Source organism: Pelecanus crispus, chromosome 7 (genome assembly GCF_030463565.1).
Source record: "Pelecanus crispus isolate bPelCri1 chromosome 7, bPelCri1.pri, whole genome shotgun sequence".
NCBI classification, from domain to species: Eukaryota; Metazoa; Chordata; class Aves; order Pelecaniformes; family Pelecanidae; genus Pelecanus; species Pelecanus crispus.
Window position 1 is genome coordinate 31,852,038 of NC_134649.1, and position 25,520 is coordinate 31,877,557.

A 25,520-nucleotide genomic window follows, 5' to 3' on the forward strand; every position below is an offset into this window, starting at 1 on the left:
GTGGTGAGCAATTGCATTGTGCATCACTTGCTTTGTATATTATTATTGTTATTATCGTTATTATATTGTTATTGTTATCATTACTATTTTACTTTTTTTTTCAATTATTAAACTGTTCTTATCTCAACCCAGGAGTTTTCCTCACTCTTACTCCTCTGATTCTCTCCCCCATCCCATTGGGGTAGGGGGAGTGAGTGAGCGGCTGCGTGGTGCTTAGTTGCTGGCTGGGGCTAAACCACAACAGAGGGAAAGGTGGGTAATCTAAAGAATACCTATATAGAACATCCCTTTTCAATTTTGCATGTGGAAAAGAGTGATGGTTAGAGAGAGGGAGCCATCAGTGAGAATCAGAAATTGATTTCAGCATTTAAATGGTTTGCTTGTTTTTGCCATTGATAACCACCAAAGCTGGGATTGAGGTTGTTTCTCACCAGGCAATTTCTATAGCTGAAAATGCTCTAATTGGGAAGGGTTAAAAAAAAAAAAAATAAAAGAGGAGGAACCCTGTAGCTATAAACGTTTGGTTTTGTGCTGGGGGCTCCTGCAGTGTATGGTTTTGGTGGGCTAATAGTACAAAGGGAAGATGTGAGCAGGGTTGGGCTTATAGGGGAGTTGGAATATGATCAGCTCTAATAGTGGTCTGATAAGAAGAGGTCATAGAATCATCGAATGGTTTGGTTTGGAAGGCACCTTAAAGATCATCTAGTTCCAGCCCCCGTGGGACACCTTCCACTAGACGAGGTTGCTCAAAGCCCCATCCAACCTGGCTTTAAACACTGCCAGGGAGGGGACATCCACAACTTCTCTGGGCAACCTGTTCCAGTGCCTCACTACCCTCACAGTAAAGAGTTTCTTCCTAATATCTAATCTAAATCTACCCTCTTTCAGTTTAAAACCAGTACTCCCTTGTCCTATTACTACATGCCCTGATAAAGAGTCCCTCCTCATCTTTTTTGTAGGCCCCCCTTTAAGTACTGGAAGGCTGCTCTAAGGTCTGCCTGGAGCCTTCTCTTCTCTGGGCTAGTCAACCAATCACTACAGGCTAACGGGGCAAGGGCAGCATATTAAAAGTGAGCAGCATAGTTAATTGGGCTTGGTAGATCTGTGGGGATTACAGCTGGTGGTGGTGTTGGGAGGTTTAAGTTACGTAAATTGCGGAAGCTGTGTGCTTGTGGTGAGGCTGCTGTGTGGGCTGGACCTTTGCTGGCTCTGCAGTCAGAGAAGACAAGTCTGTGTAGAGCTACTGGAGTGGATGAAAGGGGTTCAGCTTCAGGTGTTAGTCTGAGAACAATGAAATGTGTGCTGTCAGGGTGGAGGTGAAGCCAGGTTATTTTGGTGGAAAAATGTAATGCAATACTGCTGTGAGCAAATGCTGAATAGAAGCAGAAGTGTAGTAGAACTACTATTCCAAATTTGTTTTTAATTTATGTGGGATTGATAGTAAAGCCTGTGAAAAGGGAGAAGTGGTATGTGAATTGTCTCATAATAGGAAAGAGAAGACCTGTAGCTAGGACCTCCTGGCATTGGGCTGTAATGCAGTGCGTGTGTGTATCCTTCTGAACACTGTCTCTCTCTGTCCATGGTTTGTTAAGAAGACTCTACAAGTAGAGGCATATTTATGCAAAGGTGTAGAGGGCTGAATCTTTATCGGCTAGGTTATAGTCCTTTCTAGAGGTTTAATTTCTCCTCTTATCAGCTTTATAATGAAATTCATACTGAGTCGCACAAGTCATATATTGAAACTGTGCTGAAGCTGTCTTATTTAGATAAGGAGAGGTATTTGAATGGGGTATTTAGATTTCAATCTGACTCATGTGGCCTTAGCTTAAATAAAGTATTTGACATGCATGGAAAAATTGTTCTGTTGGTTTCAACAGAAACTGGAAGATTTTTTTTTAACTCTTGTTTAAAGCTGAGAGCTTAACATGTTTTGTTGTGTCAAATATGCTTTTTATTTCCTATGCTTGGTTAATAAATGTTTTTTCAGCTGAATAAAAAAAATATTTGCTTAACTAAGATTTGGTAAGTTGGGCTAGGAATAGTCTCAAAGGGTCTGATTTATACAGATCTTTTTCAGGTGTCAGGCGAATGCTTTAGCTAAGTCACATTTTGATATTTTAGATGCACTTTGAAGTACCTTGTACAGTTCATCTCAGTATTTGTATGTGGTATGTAGTTAATGAAAAGGGGGGCTTGGTAGTCTGTGTACACCCCAGAGCCAGCTTACTATATTTCACTGCTAAATGGGTTTTTTTGACAAGTTTCACAAATTTTTTTTGTTGGTTTTTCAAGACAAGACGGGAAAAATGGGTTACTTTTTCTTTCTCCTGCACCTTGACATGGTTTATTAGTGGCAATGGAAGAAAATGCACATTTTGGAGATTACACGCATGTAGAAGTCACTGTAGCTCTTAATTCCCAAATCCTGTGTGTTCCTACATGTCTTAATTACTGTTCTTTCACATCCGTTATTTTAAAATGATTGGTATTTAAATCCTTAAAATTGAGAACTTAAATCACTGCTAAAATGTCATGCTATTACAATAAAAAAAGTGAAATAAGCCATCACTCATCAAATAGCAATCTACGCAGTGAGGTACATATTGGAGGAACTAATCACCAATTCAGTAGTCTTTGAAAGCATTGTTTCAAAACTGTGTATTAAAGCTTGTGATAGACAAGCAGGTGTCTCAGACTGCTGTTGCATGTGTCATATAAATCTACCTAAATTATTAGACTAGCTGGTCGATATGCCTGATGCTTGCTTTAAGAAGTTGATATTAAATAAAATAGTGTACTCAGCTAAGAGAATAATGTGGAAGCTGTTCCCTCACCACACATAATAGCCACAAGATCCTTTTGGTTGCCCCCCATTTTCCTCACTCACACAAAAGTGGGAAGCGATAGCTGTTTCTGCGTACCTCGTGAATGTTTGGAGCAGCCTGAGGATAACCCTGTCTGGAGGACAGCAATGAACATACAGCTGTACCATTTTAATATCAGGTATTAATCTTTAATTTCACATCACAGCAGTCGAGTGAATGGGTAAGGGAAAGAAACCCAAAACAAACGGCAGATATTTACATCTAAAATTCACACCACTTATTTGTTGGTTCTGGAAACATGCTATCACAATATATACAATGAAGTACCTTTAGGACACTTGTACAAATTATTTTTTTCCTTTTAAATTTGATTTCCATTATAGATAAGATAGCTGTTTTCATTTTATTTTAAACATGAATACACAAAAGAGAAGTGATTAGAGGTTTTTGCCTTTTTTAAATAAGCACAGAATGCCAGAGGTTAAAAACACATTTACAGGGCAGAATACCAGTCAGACATCACAATCTATACATTTTTTGCTCAATTTCCTGTACAAATACACAGCATTCAAATGGGGATATTTACAAAGAAGCATGATCAGAGGAAATTTTAAATATCACATAATTTGTTTCCCAAAGGCTCTTGCTCTCTCCAGCCTCCCCAGTTTTGGCTGATTCTCCCACAGAAGGAATATGCAATATCCCTTACCTAAAAAAGGGGTAAGTAAGCTAAAAAGCAAACAGAGGAAAAGACAGAAAAGAATCTTAGTCTTGCACACAGTAATAAAACCAACCCAACCACTGGGAAAAAAACCCCACCCTGTAGGATTCAGAGAAATTGTTTTAATTGCTTTTCTTCTACTACTGTAGTTCCTTCTCAATTTTGTTTCAGATGGGGCCAGCAGGTACACTGACGATGGAGAGATTTGTAGCAGAATTCCACCAATTTTCTCAGGAATGCACATGCTATTTTGTTACGCAAAGAAAACCCAATGAAGGCAAGTACATATTAAGTTTGAATTAGAGTTAAGTATAGAATGACAAGGTCCTGTTTAAAACATCCTGCTGCTGTGGTTTATACAAGGAATCTTCAAATCCTGCTGGGCAAGTGCAACAACTGCTGTTGCTTCCACCTACTCCAGGACTGAGCTTGATGTTGGAGTTGTACTATGCTATAAGACACCCCACCCTACAGAGAAGTATTAGTTCCAAGAAGCATTAGTTCCAACATTCAGAAAATCTTAATAGTCTTTCTATCTTCTGCTCCCTTTAAGGCAAGCGCTGAAAAGGGAGACAATACTTGGTAGATATCAGAACAGTAACAGAAATTTAACTCCAGAGAGGCTTAAATTTGGTAGATTCAGCAATTTATTCCATTCTTCTCTGTGTGGACCTGCCATAAACTGGGTATTTGTATACATCATCTGATTGATCTTCAAGCCTTTACAAATACATAGTAACGTCAGACTCCCAAAATGGACTCACTGCTGTTGTACAGTGTCTCTAATCAAAGCAGGATGATACGTTTTGAGAGACTGATTAGAGCTCCAGTGGGCAGGTCTTCCAGCTGACTGGGACTTACTCCCATGTTTGTTGCATTCTTGTTTTTGCAAAGTTTTATTTGCAAGACCTGCTGTTTCTTGCATTAAGGAAGCTCAGTAAGTCACTACTTCTACCACTTTTAATCTTCCTGCCAAAAAAAAGGGGGCAGGGGAGATGGAATTGAATACTTAGTTCTCTTAAAAACTTCACTTGAAGAATCTCAGTCAGATTGGAGAATAGCATATATGAAAATATTTCACTCATTTCTAAGGAATTACCTTGACTTACCTTTACCAAAAACATAATTTTGAGTTTTCATACATGTGTTCTACACCAGAGATCCATCTTGGTTCATTAATAGTTAGTACTGTCCTAGTATTGGAAAACTCTCCTTCCTGCTAGAGATGAAATGTCCACTATAGGCCAGGTTTTATTACCATTGTCTTAATTGTGAAGGATATAATGATTACAAGCAGCCTGTGTTAATAACAAAATAGAGGAAGCAAGAGAGATTTTGTTCCAGCCAAATAGGCCATTTAAGAAACAAATCCACAACTTAGTAGTTTTGCATGGGTTAGAGCTTGAGAAAGAAAAGAAACAAATCCTCTTAAAATCCCCTTCATACAACCACTGAGTCCAGACTTTGTACAGACAGACCATTTCTAGGAGAGTTCAGAAGCAATGTACTCTGCCCAGTCACTGTATTTAGAGGTAGTGCTAAAGGTGACCTGTAAAAGACTCATAATACCCTTTTTTGCTTCTTTATGCTGTTTGTAGCATGAGAAACTGAGTGGTTAGGGCAAGAATTGAATATGAAAGTTGAGTGCTATTCCTGTTTCTGACACTAATTCATATGGTGGAGGTAAGTCTTTTATTTGAATGTGCTTCAGATTTTTCAGTGGTAAGAAAGAAGGTGGTCTGTTACCATCCTCTGGAGTGTGCTTTGCAATCTGCAGGCGGAAGGGGTTATAAGGGAAGGCTAAAATCTATGTGGGCATGGTAGGGGGTAGGAACATTGTTTATCTAAAAACATTAAATATTTGATAACTCTCTTGATTGAATGTTTCTTGAAAAATACTGAGAATACGGATAAAAGATTTCTTACTGTTCTTTTCAAAGAACAGATCTTGACTATTAACCACAGAATTTTTTCCTGGTTTGTCATGTACTGAACTAAGCAAATACTGATTAAAAGGCCTGTTTTGTGTTCACAGAGTTGTACTGTCTTCACCTCTGCATAGTTCTGTTTCCTGGGTTTTTGTTTGTTTGTTTGTTTTAAAATGTTCTTCAGCCCTTTCTGGAGCTGGTAAATAAATAAATAAAAAAAACCGGGGTGGGGGGAAGGCTGTATTGCTGCCTGAAGGGGAAGAGAAATCAACCTTCCAGAAGAGCGAAGAAGAAGCTCTTAAAGCTTCTTTATACATTCTAAAGAAGCAAAAGAGGAAACAAACATTTCTTCTTTACAGGTTGCCTTTAAGGTCCCTGACTCTAGGGTGTACACTATATACTGGGCATTTCTTGAATCTTAGTGTTTTCTGTCTACTGTGAGAGATGGAGATTCTTTCTGCACACCAGCTGCAGTGAGTTTTTGGGAGGGACTGAGGACATTATGTTAACAGGGAATGAGTCTCAGCTCCTGGGTGATGGAAGTTGGTGAGAATTGTGATGTTCAGCCCTGAGGCAAGGATTGTTGGATATGATGCATTTAAGCCACCTTTTCTTTACTGGCTGGGTCATCAACCAGCTGTGGCATGAGAAACTCAATTTGGTTGCATGGGGTTTTTTTTGTTTGTGGTTTGTTTTTTTTTTTTTTTTTAAACTGGAATAGAAATGCTGGTGTCAACAGCCCGCCCAAAGTTGGGCGTGGGAAAGGCCTACAATTAGGTTGCATCTCCAATGGCTACTAACCTCCTCTCATCCTGTAGCACAGATGAATAGTGTATGGTTCCAATGAGAAAGCAGGTTGGTTTAGCCAGTGAAAGCAAAATTTAAGAAATCAAACAGTACATAAAAAACAAAGGAGGCAGAGTTTGTTGGAAATGATATCTTGGAAATCAGTGCATCAGCACTGGTTAGATTGCCTCAGCACCTCTGAACCAATGCAGGGAGATCACTGCACAGATATGTACAATCCTGCTCTCAAAAGAGCCAATTTCTTCTTAGAATTGCCATCTTTCCACTGCCTGCAGCTCATGCACCTTCCAGCCTGACAGTTCATAGAATCCCTGATTTCCGCAATGCGCTTTCACTTCTGTACAGCAAAGAAATATGTCCCTAGTGCAACTGCTTCTACTCGTGTGCGTCTCAGAACTGGGAGGAAAGCAGTTTCAAAATCAACTTGCCATGTTCCCCCCTTTTTTCTCCCTCCACTTAAAATTGTATTTTTCAGCTTCTGCAAGTCTCTATGGCTTGTCTGCCATTTGATGTGGTTAAGAAACTGCAGAAGGAATAAACTGTCCACTGCACAGAAAGTTAAAAAACGTAACGGAAAGGTGTAAAAAGAAATTAAAAAGGAAAGCAGCAACCTCCCATGCTGGCCCAGTTGCTTTTGTGGGCTCCAGACATAAACTTGCGGCAGTAGAAAATCGGTTTGCTGTTCTCCGAGTCCTTATCTCTCTCCTTTGTAGTCAGACCTGGAATGATGATGCAAGCTGCTTACCAGGAATTGTCCCTACTGCTCGCTGATGCCATGCTCCCATGCTACCCTGGCCTGTTCTTCCTTTCCACCACTCACTGGTTGGGACACTTTACGATGCAATGGGCGGTGTTTGTCATCATCTTCCATTATCATCCCCTCCTCGTTCTCTATGTTTGGCAGCCGGGAATGGTAAGGTTTGGGGGGTAGAGCAGGAGGGTCCATGGTGTCCTGAGGAATGACTCCAGATGGAGCAGAGTGGCTTCGGCATGGCTGGGATTTGAGCGACTCTAGGACATCAGGCTCAGAGAGACTGTACCTGACAGGGAGGTAGGGTGTCTCTAGATCTTCATCAGTGTTCCAGGCCTGGCTGGGGACAGAATCCATGGTGTCTGTGCGAGGAGGCGGTTCAGAAGAATGTCCAAAATTACTCTCGCTCAAGGACGAGACGCCACTGCTGGCACTGCCGGATAAAGTGGAGTTACTTCCATCTAGACCAGACTGCGGACTGGTGGGTGATGCAGGGATAGGATGAAGAGGGGACTGTTTGGAGAAAAACAAAACCAGGTTAAAATTGACAAAGGAGGCAACACTGCATTTTGTGTGGTGTTCCACATTTCAGCTTTTGACAGTGATGTTAACAATGGTGCAGTTCCACTTGCGTTCAAAATGTCAATGACTATTGGTTTATATGTGCACTTCCCTGACTTGTATGGAAGTACCTCTTGTGGGCAGGCAAGAGCACTTAACAACACCAGAGCTGTTAAAGAAACAGTAGCTGAGGTGATAATCAGGGTGCCTGAAACCACAGCATATGAAGCCAAGAAGGAAAGTGGAAGGGCCTACAACACATGTAAGTTATTTCTATAGAATTCAGCTCTGGAATAGGTTATGAGCTTTCAGTGGATTTTCTCATGTTAAAAATAGTGTTTCTGTATTCAAAAGCTGCTTGGTGGGAATGGAGGGTGGGGGGGTGTTCCTTCGGGAGCCTATTATTTTCCTTCTACATCCCTCTGCTCTCCTGCTGCTTCCTTTTTACCTTGCGCAACGTTCGTGCAGGCAGTGCCGGAGGAGCATCACTGAGCTGGTGATGGAAGGCATCAAAGTGCAGTGAGTAGTGTCCTGGAATGAGACAAGGATCAGAAATGCAGACTTGTGCTGCCTCGCTGCAGTGAAAGAGCTGGGGTTTTAGACTTTGTAATGCCAGGTAACAGCTCCAAATGCTGATCACTGCAATCTAGGGCTTCCTTTCTGATAGGTACTGTGGAGTGCATCTGTCACATCACAAAATGCTAACAAGAAGTTAAGTGCAGTGCAGTGATAGATGTCCACCCACCCCTGTCATCAAGGATCTCATGGCAAGGCAACAGGCTCATAAACAATGAACATTTGAAGTTTCATTTAATAGCTTTGTAACCTTAAATTACCACTGAAGATGGTCGCTGGCAAGAAGCCAGGCCAAGCTTCAACACTCACGCACCTAATTCTAGTCCCAAAATACACGCAATCCCATATTACTGTAAGGACTGTAAAAGAATGTGAAGATTTTGGGAAAAGAAGAAAAAAATTGAAAACTTTGTCCAGTGCTAACCTAGCAGACCAGGAAAGACTTTGGGTTTTTGTTTCTGATTGTTTTTATAGGGGAAAAAAGGGCTAAGGTCAGCTTTCAGGTGGTCTAACTTTATCTGTGCATGACTGCAGGCATTATGCAGCAGGCCTACTGGGCAATTCCTTACCATGGGGCAGGCTTCGGGGAGGTACTGGTGGGGCCAAGATGCTCCCAACGTGGGCAGACAGGAATGGCAGGGCCTCTCTGGTTCCGCTGTCTAGGCTCCAACTACTGGGTGCTGCTGGCACAGCTGAAGGATTGAAACAGATTTAACTTGGGTAACACAACAGGGAGTTTGTGGGGCCAGAAAGACTGGCTTTCCGGTGTGCTCTTTAGTAGTAAAGAGACAGATTCTAGGGACTTAGTGAATGGTAGGATTGAAGGCATACAAAGACATCAGTCTAGTCTACAGTGTGTTAAGTTTATAGGTTGCTTTGTTAAGGAAGCGGGAGTTAGGTGATCATAGTGTTAGTCTGCCCATCTCCCCTCCATGACCCCCTCGGCTCATTCCTAGCAAATCTGAAGAGCAGTAGAACTGCTCAGGTTTTTTTTGCAAACCTGTGAGTAAGTAAAAGTGAAATCTCACTGATGGAACAGCAGCTAGATCTCAGTTGTGAGCTGTTCCGCTTGGTGGTAAATGATGACAGAGCAGAAGGGGATGTGTGGCAGAACCCTCATGAAACACAGGATGGCCTGTTGCTGCACAACAGTGGCTAAGTGAAGACCGAATAAAAGACATGAAGACAATTACACCTCAGTCTGTTACAAAAGAAATCATGACTTCAAAACCCCAACTTACTAATCTACAGAGTTGATTAAATATTTTATGACCAAAATTTTTTAAGACAGCAGTTTGGACTCCTTGTATTATAAAGTCACCTGAAGAGATCAAGTCTTTGTTGATCAGGAAGGATAGAGAGAATATGATCTTCGTGGCTTTTTTGTTTTTTTATAGAAATAAAAGCTTCTGCTTTCTAACATGAACATTTTTCAAGATCTTGAGAATTCTGTCAACCTTAAACATTATTAAAATGCACCTTCCTTTCTTCCAAACACACTGCAAGACTTGATTCATTCTGAGAAGACAGGCATGGAATAAGTGTATGTTTATTTAAAAACAAATAAGCAATTTCTTCAGATTAGCAAGGAAAACAAAGTAATTAAGAGAGCCTAGCAAAGAAAACTGAGAAAAAAAATAGCTTTTTCCATCTTCAGTTTGGAAAATGGAAGCCTGGAGAAATAAACATGGGAGTTTGACATCTGAAGAGGATTTCTGCTTAATTAAAATGCCTGCAGCCATTTTTGGTGCATTTCTTTTCTAAAATGACTTTGAAAGGTTTCTTTAAGTTTTTTTTTTTTCTCCTTGCTCATGAGTTAGCCTGAACCCAGGCTCCCCAAGACCTAAAATTCCCTAAAGTAAAAAAAGATCGCAGAGTGACAGCTTCCTAAGACAGAACAAAAGCCATAAAAATATAAATGTTTTTTTAAAGAGACACCCCCAAACTGAGAAAGGCGTACAAAGAAGATAGAAGAATCTTGACAGAGAACAAGTTCAAACCAAGGGATGCACCTCAACACAGGTAATGTGGCTTCAGATGAATTTTCTGAGCACCCCTGCACCCACTTACCAGAGTGCTCCAATTTGCACTACTGCAGTTGGTGTCAAAAGGCTAAAACAGAGGGACAAGATGCATAACAATGCCAGCCACACTAGTCTCTCCTGCAATATACCAGCATCAAGTGAAGAGGACAGAATAAAATCTGATCTGCTTGACCTGTACGATGATTGTTGTGCTTTTTTTGTTGTTGTTTTCTGGGGGTTTTGGGTTTTTCTTTATAAACACTGAGATGCAGTACAAGAATGTGAAGAAGAGAACATGGTACCCCAGTGCATAATCCATTTATACATTCTCAGTGTTCCCTTATTCATGGCCTTTTGAGTATTTAGGACTGCCGGAAATCATCCTGAGGTCAGGTGATTTTTTGAGAGTGGCTGTTGCCTGCTAAACCCAGTGTTTTACCGAAAACGCTTCGGGGAAGAACCTGCCCAGGGAGCTCTTAGTGCTCTGTCCTAGCCTATCTCCCTCTCTCTCCAAAACAGTGTTCAGTGGCTCCGTGGCCAAGTTTAATTAGCAGGGACGCTGCATTTGAACCATTCTGCTCTGGGCGACTGATGTCATACTGCTGTCAATGAGAATTACTGAGCAGAGCTTCTGACATGGCAGGGAAGGGGGTGGGTAAATTCACGGGGCATGACTGTTAACAAAATCCAAGGCAGGCGGCATCCTGACTTACAAAGAATGATGAGGGTTCAAGGGCTGCAAAAACCACCCATAACTGCATTTATGTTACCAACCTGGCTGAAGGGCTGGGATTCCCATCCCACCATCCCCTAAGAACAATTACTGAACATCGTATGTGTCTTTCATGGCTCCTTTGGGCCTCTGGAAGGGATTCCATCTTTGATCCCTTTCTGTTTGTGCTGTATACTACACTCTTGCATAACATTGCCCACAAATACAAATTCAAGTATTTTTCCTAGACAGGTAATACAAATATTTATCTACCTTCCTTTTCAGATCTTTCTCCTGTCCCGTATAAAGATCTCACCACCTCTGTGATATGTTCAGTTCAAACTAACATGGCTAAGATGGAGCTCTTAATCCTTCATCCCCTAGTCTTAATTCTGTGTTGTCATCATTCGTATTGTCATCAAGTCATCATTCTGCCATTTACTCAGAACTGTACATTGGCTTTTGGTTTCAATCTGGACTGCTCTGTAAGGCTGTCATGTTGTTGAAGTAGTGTATTCTGATTTATTAGAAATTCTAAAATAAAATTTGGATTTTTTTCCAGAAAGATACAATTTAGTTCAGGCACAGCTACTGAAACAAAAATACTGATAAAAGTCTAATGGAGTGCATTATGTATGTCAGACTAGAGAATTGCCATGGTCTTTCCTGGCCTTAAAAAATCTTTTAAGATACTATTTTTCCTAGCCTTATACATGACTGTTCCTTGCTTAGGCAGCCTCCTTGTGTCAGATTTTGACTCATGAACTTTGCCCACTTCTGCTTTTTCAAAATGCTGCCTTTCAGATAATATTTTGAGCCCATCGCTTTGTCCATGGCACCCCTTTCGCAAACTCCTCATTTTCTGTTACACCAAACAAACTCACTCCTCCTCTTCTTTCATGTTTTTTTCTGCAGGGGCTCTGCCTATTTTTTTTCAAAGCAGTGCGTTGAAAAAGCATACATCCATAATGATAAACTTAAATAAATATAAAACTACCCCACAGAGGGATTACAAGAAATGTTAATATTTTGAACAACAAATGCACATTCAAGAAAGCAGTATATCTCATTATTTAAAAATACGATCCAAATCTTGCACTCTTCGGATAACTTCTCATTTGCTGCTTTGGAAGTTTTCCTTGATAAAGGCTGCAGGATTTGTTTCAATAACAAAATGCTAACCTCAGAAAGCTTTCTGAAATAAAGAGGTTTGTGCAACTCCACCCTTCTGTGAATGATCTGAAATGACTATAGGTTGGCAGAAGGCCCAGTTAATTAAACTGTTAATTAAAAAAATGTGAGAGAATGCACTCTGCCAGGAAATGTAGAAGCCCATTCGTTACTTGCTGCAGCATGACCGTATTTTGGAAAGCATGCATGCTAACTAGGAAGGAGAGTACCTTTCTCAGCCACAGACAGGTTGGGATCACTGCAAGGTTTGCATGGTCCAATCATTTGCTGGATCAAGGCGCGCTGGAAATTTGGAGGCTAAGGGAGAAGAAAAGTTAGCACAGAAAAGTAAAAAAAAAAAAAAAAGTTATAGAACAGCTGGTGCAAACCCCTGGGGCTTTCTATTTGCTTTTTTTAAGCAAAGAAAGTTTTTTAACTAAAAAATTCATGGGAACCTTAGGCTGTGTCTACATTAGCAAGTACTGCAGTGCAATACTAGTGGATCTCCAGAGCGTAACAGTGCTGAGGACCCACAATTGATGTTGCTTGTGTTCTCTGGAGGAGTTATTTCAAACTAACTGTAGCCTAATCTCATGCCCATTATCAGCTCGAATGCATCATGTGCCCTCTGGAGCTTACCTTTTGCTTTGGTTTAATTTGAAAGAATTGAGTTTGCATGCTCCAAGACAGTTCTCTGAGTTGAACTGCAGTGTGATAAGTGGGCATGATCAGGCGATTCCCTTCAAAAGTGCTTGCAAGGGCCAGATTAAAATGCTTACATGTAGGCAACACTCTAAATTTTTCAATTTGTCCAGAGAAAGTAGTAGATACAGGCACAGATTCTTTTGAGACCCTGTATCAGTATATTATTTCAGCCTCTCACGGTTTTTGATACGTCTGGAAATCACCATAAAGCTATTTAGAATCAACTTTGAGGCTAGACTGCAGGATGGCCACGGTTCTAGAAAAAATGAATAAATAAAATGGTATGACTACTTGCAGTGGACCAGGGCTCACAGGACAAAGTTGGGAAGTAAGAAGCATCCATGCTTACAGCATGTATCTGCAATTTTAACAGCCATTACAATTGACTTGACTATGAAAGTGGGTGGCTCTGTGGGGCTATTAATATGAAAAGTTCTGGGTTGCCTCTGAAAATGATCCTATGTAAGTTGTTGTGCTTTCCAAAAATAAAAAGGGAAACTTTAAAGTGATCAAAAATAGTAAAGTCACAGTTTCAGGTGGTTGAACTGACATAAAAGACATTAGATGTGCTACCTGTCCGTTTTCCATGATAGCTGCGGGATACATGGCGCTGCTAGGTCGGTCCCGATGGGTTGGCAGCAACATCATCATCTCCCGAGAGTGGCGGTACTTATCTGGTAGAGAGGGAGAGCCTGTAAACAAGTGAGAATAATCACGTACACGTGACAAACAACAGCCATGTCTCTGCATGCCCAGGGATCTAGTCCTCCTTTGCAATTTGTTGAGACGGATGATCTTACAGGACTCAAGAAAACACGGTGCCGAGCTCACTAAGCAGCTAACTGTTGGTGGGGTGCATAGCACAAGGATGAAATAAGAACTGACTTGTTATATGCAATTAAGGACATACCATGTAAGGTGTATAAGATGTATGCGTCCCTAGTTGTATGTTGCAAAGTGCTTCCTCTTCAAACAAACAAACAAAAAGCGGGCATCTGTGTGGAAATTGGCTGTGTACAGTGTCTACTGCTCCCTCGCCCCATCAAGTACTGTAAAGTTATAGAAATGTCAGAAAATTGTGCATTTTAGGACTGAACGTGGAAGAAAGGGATAAAAGCTTGAGATACACCATTCAGTTAAAGCAGGAAGCTACTTCATTCCTCAGTTCTGGCAGAGAGAGCCTGAGGCGTTGCCATTTAGTGAGTGATACTTTGGTTAGCTTCCTCTTCGTTAAAGCAAAACAAAACCCAATAATAAACAGAATTTTCTGTAAGTGTGGGTGGCACTTTGCTTATAATGCTGCTGGGTAATGTATGATTACTACTGAGCGTGTTGGTATACTGAGCCATTTTATGACAACAGGACATTTACCAATGCTTGGAGTCATACAGTAGGAATATGCTTGACCTAACTATTAGTTATCTGTATAGTTGTCATTTAAGATGCTGGGATATTTCACGTAAACAGCTTCCTGGCGCGTGAAATTATTTGGGACTCATGTCCTTCAAGATGAGTGCCGCATAACAATGTACCTTCTGATATGCAACAGCTGACAATAGATTTGCCATAAGAATGATTCCCATTAGTGACTTCCTAAAGTCTGATACTACTGATATATGCATCCCTTGGGATGCAGAATATGAGGCAGGAGTTGATGTTCTGAAGCTGCTGGAGTGAGCTTTAATTTGCACTGATTATTTCATTGCGTCACAAACACGCACTTAACAGATGGCAGCACACAGCGCATTACAGAGCCATGCCGGCTTTTGGGGAATACATGCCCCCTTTTGCAAACTTTCCACAACCACACACATTACCTGAACAGCACTCCAACGTATGAGCAAAGGCATTGGTGCTGGTTAATGCAGCTTTTACCCCAGCAAAAGCAAACATGCAGTTTTTGGGACTGATATTCAGCACACAGTGGAAGGAACAATGTGTCCAGCAGAATGCAGGATAAGGTCCTACAATTGCAACAATTCCATCAGGGGTGTCAGATCCCAGATTAATCTACACCCCCACCCCGACATGAACAGCCGCAGAGTATCTGCATTCTAGTTCCGAACTCATTTTCTCCCCAGACATAAAACAGAAACATAATTCGACAACATTATTTGCTCTTCTATACATCAGCTTGGAAAACACAGTGTTAACGCTTTATGCTGAGTCTCTTTTACTCACACATCACAGGTAGTCCTGTTTCTGCATGACAAATGTAAGGATGCTGAACTTCTAGGTGTGCCCAGAACCATGTGACAGCACAATCTACACTGTAAACTTTTCCCTTTTATTTATCTTGTCATCCTTGTTCTTTTATATCCAAGATGCAGACCACCTCTAATGTGCCATCAGTTTATATGGGATTATAGTTTCCACAGACCTTGCATTGTATGACCTGAAAAATCCAACGTGCTAAATATGGTGGCAGAGTCCAGTTTACGAAACAGCTCTGCTGTTTGGTACCCTAAATTTGTGAATAACTATAGCTGTAAAGATTATAACTGATTATGCCAAGTATCCAGTCCGCAAAGAAAATTAAGTCCTGATACCTCTGAACTGTGGGCCACAAGAGGAGTGGCTATAACTGAAGCTTTTATTAATAACGAGGCCTGCTTCTTTGGACAGATGGAGAGCACAATCACCATGGCTCCTTTCAGGGACTGGGAAAACTTAAATAACAAAGTCAAAAAAAGTTTTTAAAAGCTTCCAGAGCAGCCAGTGGCCATATAAAACACTGCAGCATGTATCAGGGTTTATTCCTTTTAGCCTGTAGCTTGGTACACTTGATGTGTGCAGCACTGTACGGACTATTAATGAGAAAGGAAAACCTATGCTGGAGCCAGAGGTAGTTTCTCTTTTTTAATTATGAAAATGAAAATCCACTTGTGACACGTATTAGTTTTAAGGAATGAAACTGAAAATTAATGTAGTTAAACTCCAAACTCAATGAATCTTTTCTCCCAATTCATCATTTTCATTACTGTTATGAAAACAGTTCGTTCCTGCACCAAATCGTAACTTCTTTGCTTTAAGAAGGAATTTTTTAATGTAAGTACATGGGTTCTTGCAAAGTGCTGAATAAGACACCAGGACTCATTTTCTACACCTTAAAAAGGGGGCTGTGTTGAGGAAGCAGTAGGGGTGCCTTAAGAGGTGAGTTGTCAAGTGTCAAGTGGGAGTTGGTTTTAGAGTGCATTGGAGGTGTCCCAACCATATTTTAAATGAAATTACTGAAAAAACCCTAACCCGCTCCTAGCTCTTTCCAGGCCTTTTTGCCTTACAATTTCTGCTTAAAGAACATCAGTTTACATAATCTTTTAACTCCAGTGAGGTTAGAGCAGTGCCTCATGAGTCATCTCAAATGAAGCCAGAACAAACTCTGAATTTCTTACTGATCCTCCATACAAAAACGGTGTTGCTTTCTTGATAAGGAAGAAACTACACAAGGGTCAAGCCAGGTGAAAACTGAAAGATACATAGTTGTTAATCTGAAAAATAGAGTAACTAGTAATGTCTTTATCGTTGGCACAGAATTATAAAATTCTTACCGCATTCTGATTACAATTCTGTTTAAGACTTTTGCTCTAACTTGGGTCTGTTATAACTAGTGTAAGGTTTGCTGCTTTAATCTACTGTTCAGTGATATGATCAAATCATTAATCTACTGTCTTGATGACTGTCCTTTAAAAAAATTTTGGATTAATGGCTTTATTATTTTCTTTAGACAAGCCAAATAATTTACTTGTGTTCCTGTTTTAAACATCACTGAAAGGGTAATTTTTTTGGAAGTGGAAAATTGGAAATAAGATTTTAATTCCTGCTGGATTCTTAATACAAATGGCCATGGCTTCCTTTGGTCACTAATGGAACTGATCTATATTATAAAGATACCCATCTCCTCAGAACAGTGCTAGTAGCTGAGCTCCAGAAAGGACTCTGCAGTCAAACAGTGAAGGTGGTGTAAGTGTCTGGATAATGGGATAGTGGTTTTTCACCTCTGCATTAATGTTTGAATCACTGAGAGAAGCATTTAAACATATGACAAAACCCTAGAAATCCTCGACAGCCATGCTCAGGTTAAAGCCACAGGTGACAAAGATGCTAAGTTGATAAATTTAGGTGGCCTGTCCAAAATGTATTCTTGGCCTTTGTGTACTTCCCATCTGAAAAGTGGTTAACTGCAGCATCGTGACTATCGTAGCTTTGTTGGCAGTCTCAGCAGAAAGGCCAAAGATTGGATGGGTCATGGCAACTGAACTATCCTCTCACCTCTAGAGGTGGTCCCTCCAGGACAGAGATGAGGCACATTGGTGGGGGCAGCGTGGGGAAGCTTGCACGGCTGCCGCCCATGCTGTATCTGTTCTGTGGATAAATAGAGGGCTTCAGCCTCCAGTGTTGTCAATCCAGCACCTTTCACCAGCACTAAATTAAAAAGAATATAAATAAATACCAAAAAAAAGGATAAAAAAAAAAAAAGGATAGAGGTGCATTGGCAGAGCTGCACATGTAATGTTTGTGAAGTACCTTGCTCCAACCAGTGATACTGGTCTCTCATTTTCACAAGCATCAAATTCACCCAATTAAAAAACAAAACAAAAGGAAAAATCATCAAGGAGAAAAACAAAGCTGTATTACCACAGTGGAACATAAATGTAAGGGCTTTTTCTCGTTATGAACAACTTCATTCCAGACCGCGGTGTTGTAATAACCAGAATAGTGACTTGCACACTGTGAAACACAGAGAGCACCTGGGACTTTACTAGAAGTGAAATCCCGTAATCAGTGGGTAAAATGTCTGAATGCTGTGCTCACCTAATTTAAAAGTGAACAAAATTAGCAGAGAAGAAATGTTGTATCATAGGCTATCAAAACATGTTAGTAAGAGGGAAGAGTAAAACAGATATATCTTGCAGTATTTTTCAAAATCATTACTTCTCTTACTGTTTCCTTATTTGTGGTCATTTACACTGTCTAGTTCTCATCTGTGGGAGGTGCTGTTGGCTCATCCATCAGCACCATACCCTTTGTAGCATTCATCACTTTGGTTTCTAAGCAACAGCAAAGAATACGGTAAAGAGGGAAGCTGGTGATGCTGTGAAGTCATCAAGCTCAGAAAGACTGGCACAGCCTGTCACTGTGAGCACTGGACTTTTAAAGTGGAAAATAGCCTGAAACTCTACGAGCACCAAAACCCCGCAAATCCCCCAGAAGATTCAGACCTCACATGCCAGCTGAGGCACATCCATTTAAGGACATCTTCCTGACATGATAGCCCTGTACTCAGTTCCATCTTCCCTCTCCTGTTACGCCATTTTCATCTGGTTACTTTACTCTTTGAATTGTCAGTATTTGCCTTCCAGCCCTTAGTAATTAGTGAAGCTATTTGCCTTTAATTGCAGATGTCCACTTCTCACCTTCCTACTTCATCTGATCCTTCAATTAAACCACTTCGATGCATCTGCGTTGTAACAACAGCCAGTCAATTAAGATTTTACTGCAAGATTGAGCAAAAAAGCTCCAATCTGGCCCGAGAGAAAGGGCCCTTGTCTATATTCTCTGTCCATAAGGAGACATACAGTTCCCCTGTATGTGAAAAAGGGGTAGGATTTAAATATCAGCCTCTATCTCTGACTATATCCTGGATACCTTCTTCAGACACGTGTGAAAAGAGGTGTAGAAATTTGTGAATCTGCACCTGAGAATCCACAATGAGAGGGAAAAAAAAACTTGAATAGAAGTTACCAAAGTCAGGAGATTGCATGGAGTGGTTCTGCTTCGGCTCTGAGGCTTGGGAAGAAAATGATTAGCAATATCGAGACCAGCTACTGTAACAGCAAAGGCAATATGAGTACCCCTAGAGTCTGTTTTTACATTTTTCCTTCAAGAATTTCCCAGCAGGGAAGCCCTTCTTTAACTCCAGTACTTAGAATTCATATCTTTCAACATTCATCGCATACATATGCTTTTGTATACATACATTTCTGCTAAGCTGCCTCAAGTTCTTTTTTGTGCCGTAATTTCATTAAACATGTAAAATTATTTTTTTGCCTTTGTCTTCATGATTGATCTCTCTTAAGTACTGTACACCAAAGACTATTCTTGTTTTCCTCTAGATTGCCTGCTGCAATTTTATGGCGGAACAATGGAAATCATTATGAAATTCAGCTGCCTGAAACCAGCATGTATTAGAGACACATTCCAAATACTATTGAAAATAATGATTAAATCCATGTCTGGAGAATGAAAAACACTTTTTAAGAAATAATTTTTGAAGAGGCATTTACAGCTCCAGAAGAGAAACAGTGGTATATTTCAGTGTAGGTGGTCTTTCAGCAATAAGTCAACAACGTTGCCAAGTTTAGGGGATGCCTGCAGGTCCAGTTAACCCTTCATTTGGGTCCATCTATTCTTACCTCGAGCACTGGAAGGGGCAGAGTTAATCATCTGGGATGGTGCTGAGTGAGTAGAGCTCAGGCTTGAGGTGGAAGGGCTAGCCTGGGACGAGGATAAAACAGAGATATTGGTGACTGAGCCTTGGTACCTGGAGTTAGGGTAAACAAGCTGGAGGAGGCAGAGAAATCATCAAGGGAGAACTGACCGGATCAGTGCATTAGATATTTACCTGTCTCAGATCACCCACTGCAGCCTCTGTCTAGGAAATAGCTTCAGCACAGGCCACTATAAATCTGCACTCGGGACTGTGGGGCTCATTTCACCTTCCCACAAACCAAGAGCAATACTAACTGCGTATGTTGAACAGGTCATATAAATAACACGCTGGCTAAAATCTCACTTTCTGAAAGCAACAGTATGATCTTGAACCACAGTAGCACCTTTAACTGTACAAATACAGAAGATTTCTTCCCAAGGTAAACCCAGCTGAATTACTTTCTCATCTTTCATGAACAATGTTAGATTCTACCTATTCGGTTCTTTGAGAAAAATATCACAGGACAGATCTAAGCATGTGCATAGGTAAAGTGTACTCCTCCTAAGCATAACCCTCCAGAGCATGTTCAGTGCTGTTCCTAACAACCGCTCCTGGCTGTGCTGGAGCTGTACCTGCATGTGGTACATATCCTCAGCAGTCTCTCCCACAGAACTGTCTGTTAGGATAACCAGGTTTCCTGTTTCGCTGGAGGTGTGGGACGACAGAGAGGATGAGGAGTGTCGGACCGAACCAAGCAAGTTCAGCGGGCTGGAATAAAAACAGAGACAGAACAAGGGCGTCATTATTTTTTGAACCTGTGTTTTAATTTGTGAAGCCTGATCTTTTCCAAGCTAGTAAGTATCTGCAGTTACCTACTGCTTCTGGTCACTTCTAGATGTCAAACACTTGAAAAATCAGGCTGAATAAGCTTAAACAAATCCATAAATGTGAGTAAATGTGAAAGAAGGGACAATAAGGCTACATGTAAGACAACATAGTATGTAGGAGGCAGAATTTCAGAATCCAAAGCCAGGTTAACATTGTGTCATGACGCTGGGTGCGTATTTGTTTTGTTTATAACAGAACATTCTGAAACCACTCTCATTTTTAATGCTGAACTACAATGAGTGGGAGCAGCTTAAAAAGACATTGCAAAGGAAGCCAAGCACGAGAGACACAGGTCAAAATGCAGTTTTCCTTATTGCAGCTGTTGGATCTCAGCATTACAGTTGAAGGCAACTTTGTGGCTGACAGTAAATTAATACAGCCCAGCTGCTTTGCAGGCTGCATCCTGATCTCACCCATGAAATTAATTTTTTCTTTGTCACTCTGAATCACATACACAAATACATATTTTGTACACTAAAGAATCTCCCTAGTTTGCCCTAAGAACTAAAAATGGCTTTACAAAGTGAGGAGTTTTGAGGAAAAAACTTTTATCACCCAGACACCAGTTGTCAACTGCCAAGCCACTAAGGTAGTATAAGAGCTACTCAATAGTAAAAAGCATGTCACTATCCTGGATTCATGTACTAAAGACCAATTTTCCTCAGCTTTTCATGCCAGGCTTTAGAAACAGCTAAGCTATGTGGACCCACCAAGAGAAATAAACACGGAAGAACAATTACAATTTCCTAACTTCAGTGACATTCCTGTCACTGTTTTTCATACTGGCATGGATATGTACATTTTCAAACAAGTAATTTTGGCTGGATACAAAAACACTGTCTTGCCCTGAAAATCACAATTTTTATCCTCAATCATTATCTCATAGTTTTCATAGATGGGTATTCAGTTTGAATAAGCATCCACATTTTCAGATGCTTCTGTGAAAGCTGCGCCATTTTTTGGTATTCTGATCAAAACACCTTGGCAGCCTTTCTTATATTTGGGTTGTGATTTGATCAGAATTATTAAAAAACAATGATGTGAACATTTTTTGATGCTTAAAAATGGGTACATACTGTGTTGGGTTCTAAAACAACCATTAACATTTTCCTTTTATGGTAGGTAGGGACCATTTATTTGCTGTTTGCATAACAGAAGTAGGAGAAGTTGGAACCTCCAAAGTCAGATTGAATCTGGAGATCTGAGTGGCAGATGTGTGTTTCTGCCTCTACAGTAAGTAAAGTGATGGAGTAACACCTGGAGGTGTTTAGCATTTGCTGCAAACTGGATTTCTCAACTTTTTGATTCCAATCCTCAATCAAACTTTTAATAACTAGCAGTGAATGAAGACGAAAGACACTTCTGCCAAAACTCATCCTGTTCTTCCTGCAGTACTGTTAACCACTTCTTAGATCCTGGAATCTTAATGCAACAGTGTGCAGAGATCCTAGATATTTCAGTAGGAAAAAACAGGGTACCTGTGTCGATGCACCAGCTTTATGCTCTCTGGGCTCATAGGTCCATGAGAAACAAGAACATTGCTGCGTGGGGTACTAGTGCCAGAACAGGCTGGACTCAGCTTATCCAAACCAGGTAACTCCTGCAAAGGAAACATACTTTAGTTAAGTTGGTCATGGAAAATTACAGGTTTTCTTCTCAGGAAAATCCTGATCTGTTTCCATGTTCTCTACGCTTATCCTCAGTTACCCTGCATTTCCACAGGATAAAGAGCTTCAGTGCTTTACAACCCTATTCTCTATTTCCAATGACACTTTCTAGCCACTATTTCAGGAATTTGGGAGGAAAACAGAGGCATAGTGTGGCCGAAATTACAGCCACTTACATTTTTCAAAAAAGAAATGCGGACTCAAAAATACAGATCTTGTCCAAACTCTCAAGAAAGGTAGTGAACTCAAACTGACAACTGTGACCTGTACGGCTCTCATCTGCTTTGAAAGAGAAAGGCGATATTTTAAAATAGTGGTGCTGTTATTTCTGGCCATCCTTGCATAGTGTTCACACCTAAGAGTGGAGGAAAAAGCCTTCAAGTTAGAAGCTACCTTAGAAAATACATACTCCAGTTGGAAAGTAAAGTGCTAACACACATATTCCAAATAATACTTTCACATTATAGAAAGATATCCTTTAGTTTGGTTCTGATAACGTTCAAGATAGTCTCTAGGTATCCATAAAGATTTCACTATACCAGGAAGAGGAGAATGCACTGCAAATTTCTGAGACCCACCTGGCAAAGGTGTCTCAAGTATAGTTGCCACGGAATAGTAATGTACAGGCAGGGGACACACAGAAGGAAAGGTATCATTCCTAGAGGATGACATTTGTACTTCTGGTATATAACAGGTGGTGTGAACCATGCTCTGGAGGCAGTTCCGTTGACTACGTAGGAGCTACAGACCCATAACAGTGTGTGTCCTGATCACCAGAGTTGGATGCCTAAAGTAACGAACAGGAATTTCTGTCGCTGCCTATATAAAAACACTTCTGGAGGACCTAATCCATGTCATGTTACTCCAAATCACAGCAGTTCTTTTGAAGAGCTCAACATCTAACATTTTCTGTGAATCTTTCTTCCTCTGTTTTACATCATTTTCTACTACGTGAGACAGTAATTGAAAATTAAGCTTTACAATTGTTTTGTGATATGACAAAGAATATACAAATATTAAAAATTCTAGTTTGAATTAAAGGCTAAGTTAACAGACTTACTAGGACTTCCTTCTTGCACAGAAGTCAAGAATTGTTTTGATAATTTGGCGATCCAGTAGGTTCAATCAATGCTGTATCAGCCCAGTTCTTTTGTGAACCTTACTGCCACTGGTAGAAGTTTAATCATAACTCTGAATGATTCAAAATGGGAAAGAAGACTGTCAGCTTACATGGTACAGACTGGATCGCATCATCTGGAACTGGTCTATCAGTTTCTTATGCAGGGGACGCATCTCTGGGTGTACAAATTTCTCATGGACTGCCAGACCCACTCCTAAGACATGTACCTGTTAAAAAGAAAATGTAACATCACAAAACCAAATAAATCATGTCTAAGAGACAGAATAGAAGCCTGTCCCGCAGTTCTGTCAATGTGCAAGAAAGTACTGTAAAATAGGCCACTGTTCATTTACAAGACTGCTGATAATTAAGCAAGCCTAGGAGACCTGGCAAGTTCATATTACTTCAACAAGTACTTTAAGTGTGAGACAAGTACATTTATGTCATGTTGGATTACTTCTGTTAAGAGATAACTGTAAAAAATTACCAGATTCATTCTCTCTCCAGAGTGAACAGCATTACGTCCTCACACAGATAATTCATTGTGACAAAGAAAATTCCTTCCACCCAGTGTCAGAGAAGGGGTCAAAGTTGCCAATAGAGATTTCTAAAAGGAGTTTCTGATAATTGAGCTGAACAGTGGCAGTGTGGCATGCATAGTCACTCTTTCTGTTACTCATTATTTATTTTTAAAGGTCACTTTTTCAAAGGTCAAACGTATAGCATTAGTGATGGAATGAGATTACATAAGCTCTTGGATGAAAGAAAATAGTAGTGACAGCAGGCTTAAGATGTATATAATTCCCTACATGATCCAAAGTCTGTACAAACAATAACTAATTAATCTTCAAACATCCTCTTGAGGATTGAAGGGGGATAAGCATTATTTTTATTTTACAGATGGGAAATCTGAAATGCAGTTAAGTGATTTGTTGAAGAAATGAATGGCAGGCTTCAAACGTGACAAGATGTCTATTGGATAATAAATGAGACAACAAAATTAATATACTTTTAGCTGAGCTTCATCTCATGTCCCGTAAAGTGCATGGCTTGTTCATAAACTCCTTGGCCCTCTCCCCTCTCTTTTATGTTTATGTACTTTAGATCTCCTGTACCAAAATTCTTTGTTTCTGAATGAATCAGTGAGATCTGTTTAGACTGACTGCTGATGAATCCAGACGCTGCAGCAATGTTCTTTTGTATCTGAAAAACAGTACCTGTTCCTGCATGAGTTCCTTGAGCTGTGTGATCTTCTCTGCGTCTCCAGGGTGCTTTGTGATATAATCTTTATCAAAAAAGGCCTGTAGGGAAAAAAAAAAAAGCGTTCTGCTTACTAGGAGATATTTCATCTATCTCATCGTAACTTGGTGTCAAATGATGAGAGGAAAAGATCCAAAAATCTTAGTTATTTGTATTTTATATAGTTTCCTTGACATAACTGCCTAAAGTTAAAGGAATTAAGTGAGTAAAGTGGTAACTAATGTAAACCATGAAGAGTGTTCTCTTCATGGCTTTGTAGGGAACACATGTTCCTACACCCCTGGACTGCTGCTGCCATTTTTCAGTATTTCACCCTAGACTTACCTGTTGCAATGCAGAGTTTAAGTAACAGCTTGCCAAAGATTATACTAGATAACATACTGCATATACAATCATTTTAGGGTTACAGTGAGTCTGAAATTAGGCTAGCAAAGATAATGGTTGAGTAGCACAAATTAGTGGGTTTTCCTGATTACAGACCCAATCCAGTCTCAATTACTATGAGTCCCACTGCCTCTATTCCAAAATGGATTTATAATGTAAGCAGTACAAAAAAAAAAAAAATCTGCTTCACTCTTTTACCTGCCAAGTCAGGATTTCCAGGTAAGCCAAGTTTCATTCTTGAGAAACCCCACTGTCAACCGTACCTACTTCAGTGCGATATCCCCAACTCCACCTTTGGATTCTCCTGTTGACGTGTGGCTATGCAAGCACAGATGCAGAATAACCAAGTAGGGGTTTTAACCTCATATTTAGATAACATGTATGAAAATGCCTTATCTTATCAAGTCATACTTTCTTTCAAAGAGAAATAGAAATAAAATTGAAAAAAAGATGACACTAAATTCAGAAGCAGAGCCTGGCTTACCTCCTGGTATCGTGCAATTCCCCCATTAACAGCTGCATCAATCACTCCATTCAGACACATGCTGAGAAGATTAATGTTACCATGCATTTGTTTATGCTGGTACTGGCTTATCAGTGTTCTCAGCTCCTGGTTTTTGTTCTCAACCACTTGAATGGCATTTTCCAAAGGACTTACTTCAACCTCAAAGGCAATAAAACATACTTTAATTCCACGGACACTTCACTGAGATTCATTATCTTCCTTGTAATGAAATGATACTCTAGGATTGTTTAGTATTCTCTTAGTTTTTACCGCTTTGTAGAAAATTAGCTACATTAACAAAGTTTACTGTTAGTAATGCTGTATTTCAGGTCACTGAGTTGTGAAAACTTCTCTCTGTATAGCGAAGACATGTCAACAATGCAGTTATTCCATCTTTTTGGCACTGTCTCCATTATACTGTCATGTTTGCTCATATAATTCCTCTGGTTATATTCAGGAATTATTTAGACTAAGTGGTGGAAAAAG

At 40.2% G+C, this 25,520-nt stretch overlaps 1 protein-coding gene across 1 annotated transcript in view; it reads right to left on the bottom strand.

Annotated features, from left to right (window-relative positions):
- Positions 1-7,038: 7,038 nt before the first annotated feature.
- DOCK3 (dedicator of cytokinesis 3) overlaps positions 7,039-25,520 on the bottom strand; it is a 205,192-nt gene continuing 186,710 nt past the window's right edge. Inside the window, exons 45-56 of the mRNA XM_075714594.1 lie at positions 25,014-25,193; positions 24,103-24,186; positions 22,996-23,112; positions 21,577-21,698; positions 19,843-19,978; positions 19,194-19,341; positions 17,050-17,202; positions 13,354-13,472; positions 12,306-12,393; positions 8,739-8,861; positions 8,042-8,124; positions 7,039-7,545 (exon numbers count right to left, since the gene is read on the bottom strand). Of these exons, the coding sequence (XP_075570709.1) occupies positions 7,039-7,545; positions 8,042-8,124; positions 8,739-8,861; positions 12,306-12,393; positions 13,354-13,472; positions 17,050-17,202; positions 19,194-19,341; positions 19,843-19,978; positions 21,577-21,698; positions 22,996-23,112; positions 24,103-24,186; positions 25,014-25,193 (1,860 nt within the window). The remainder of the gene's footprint in view (positions 7,546-8,041; positions 8,125-8,738; positions 8,862-12,305; positions 12,394-13,353; positions 13,473-17,049; positions 17,203-19,193; positions 19,342-19,842; positions 19,979-21,576; positions 21,699-22,995; positions 23,113-24,102; positions 24,187-25,013; positions 25,194-25,520) is intronic.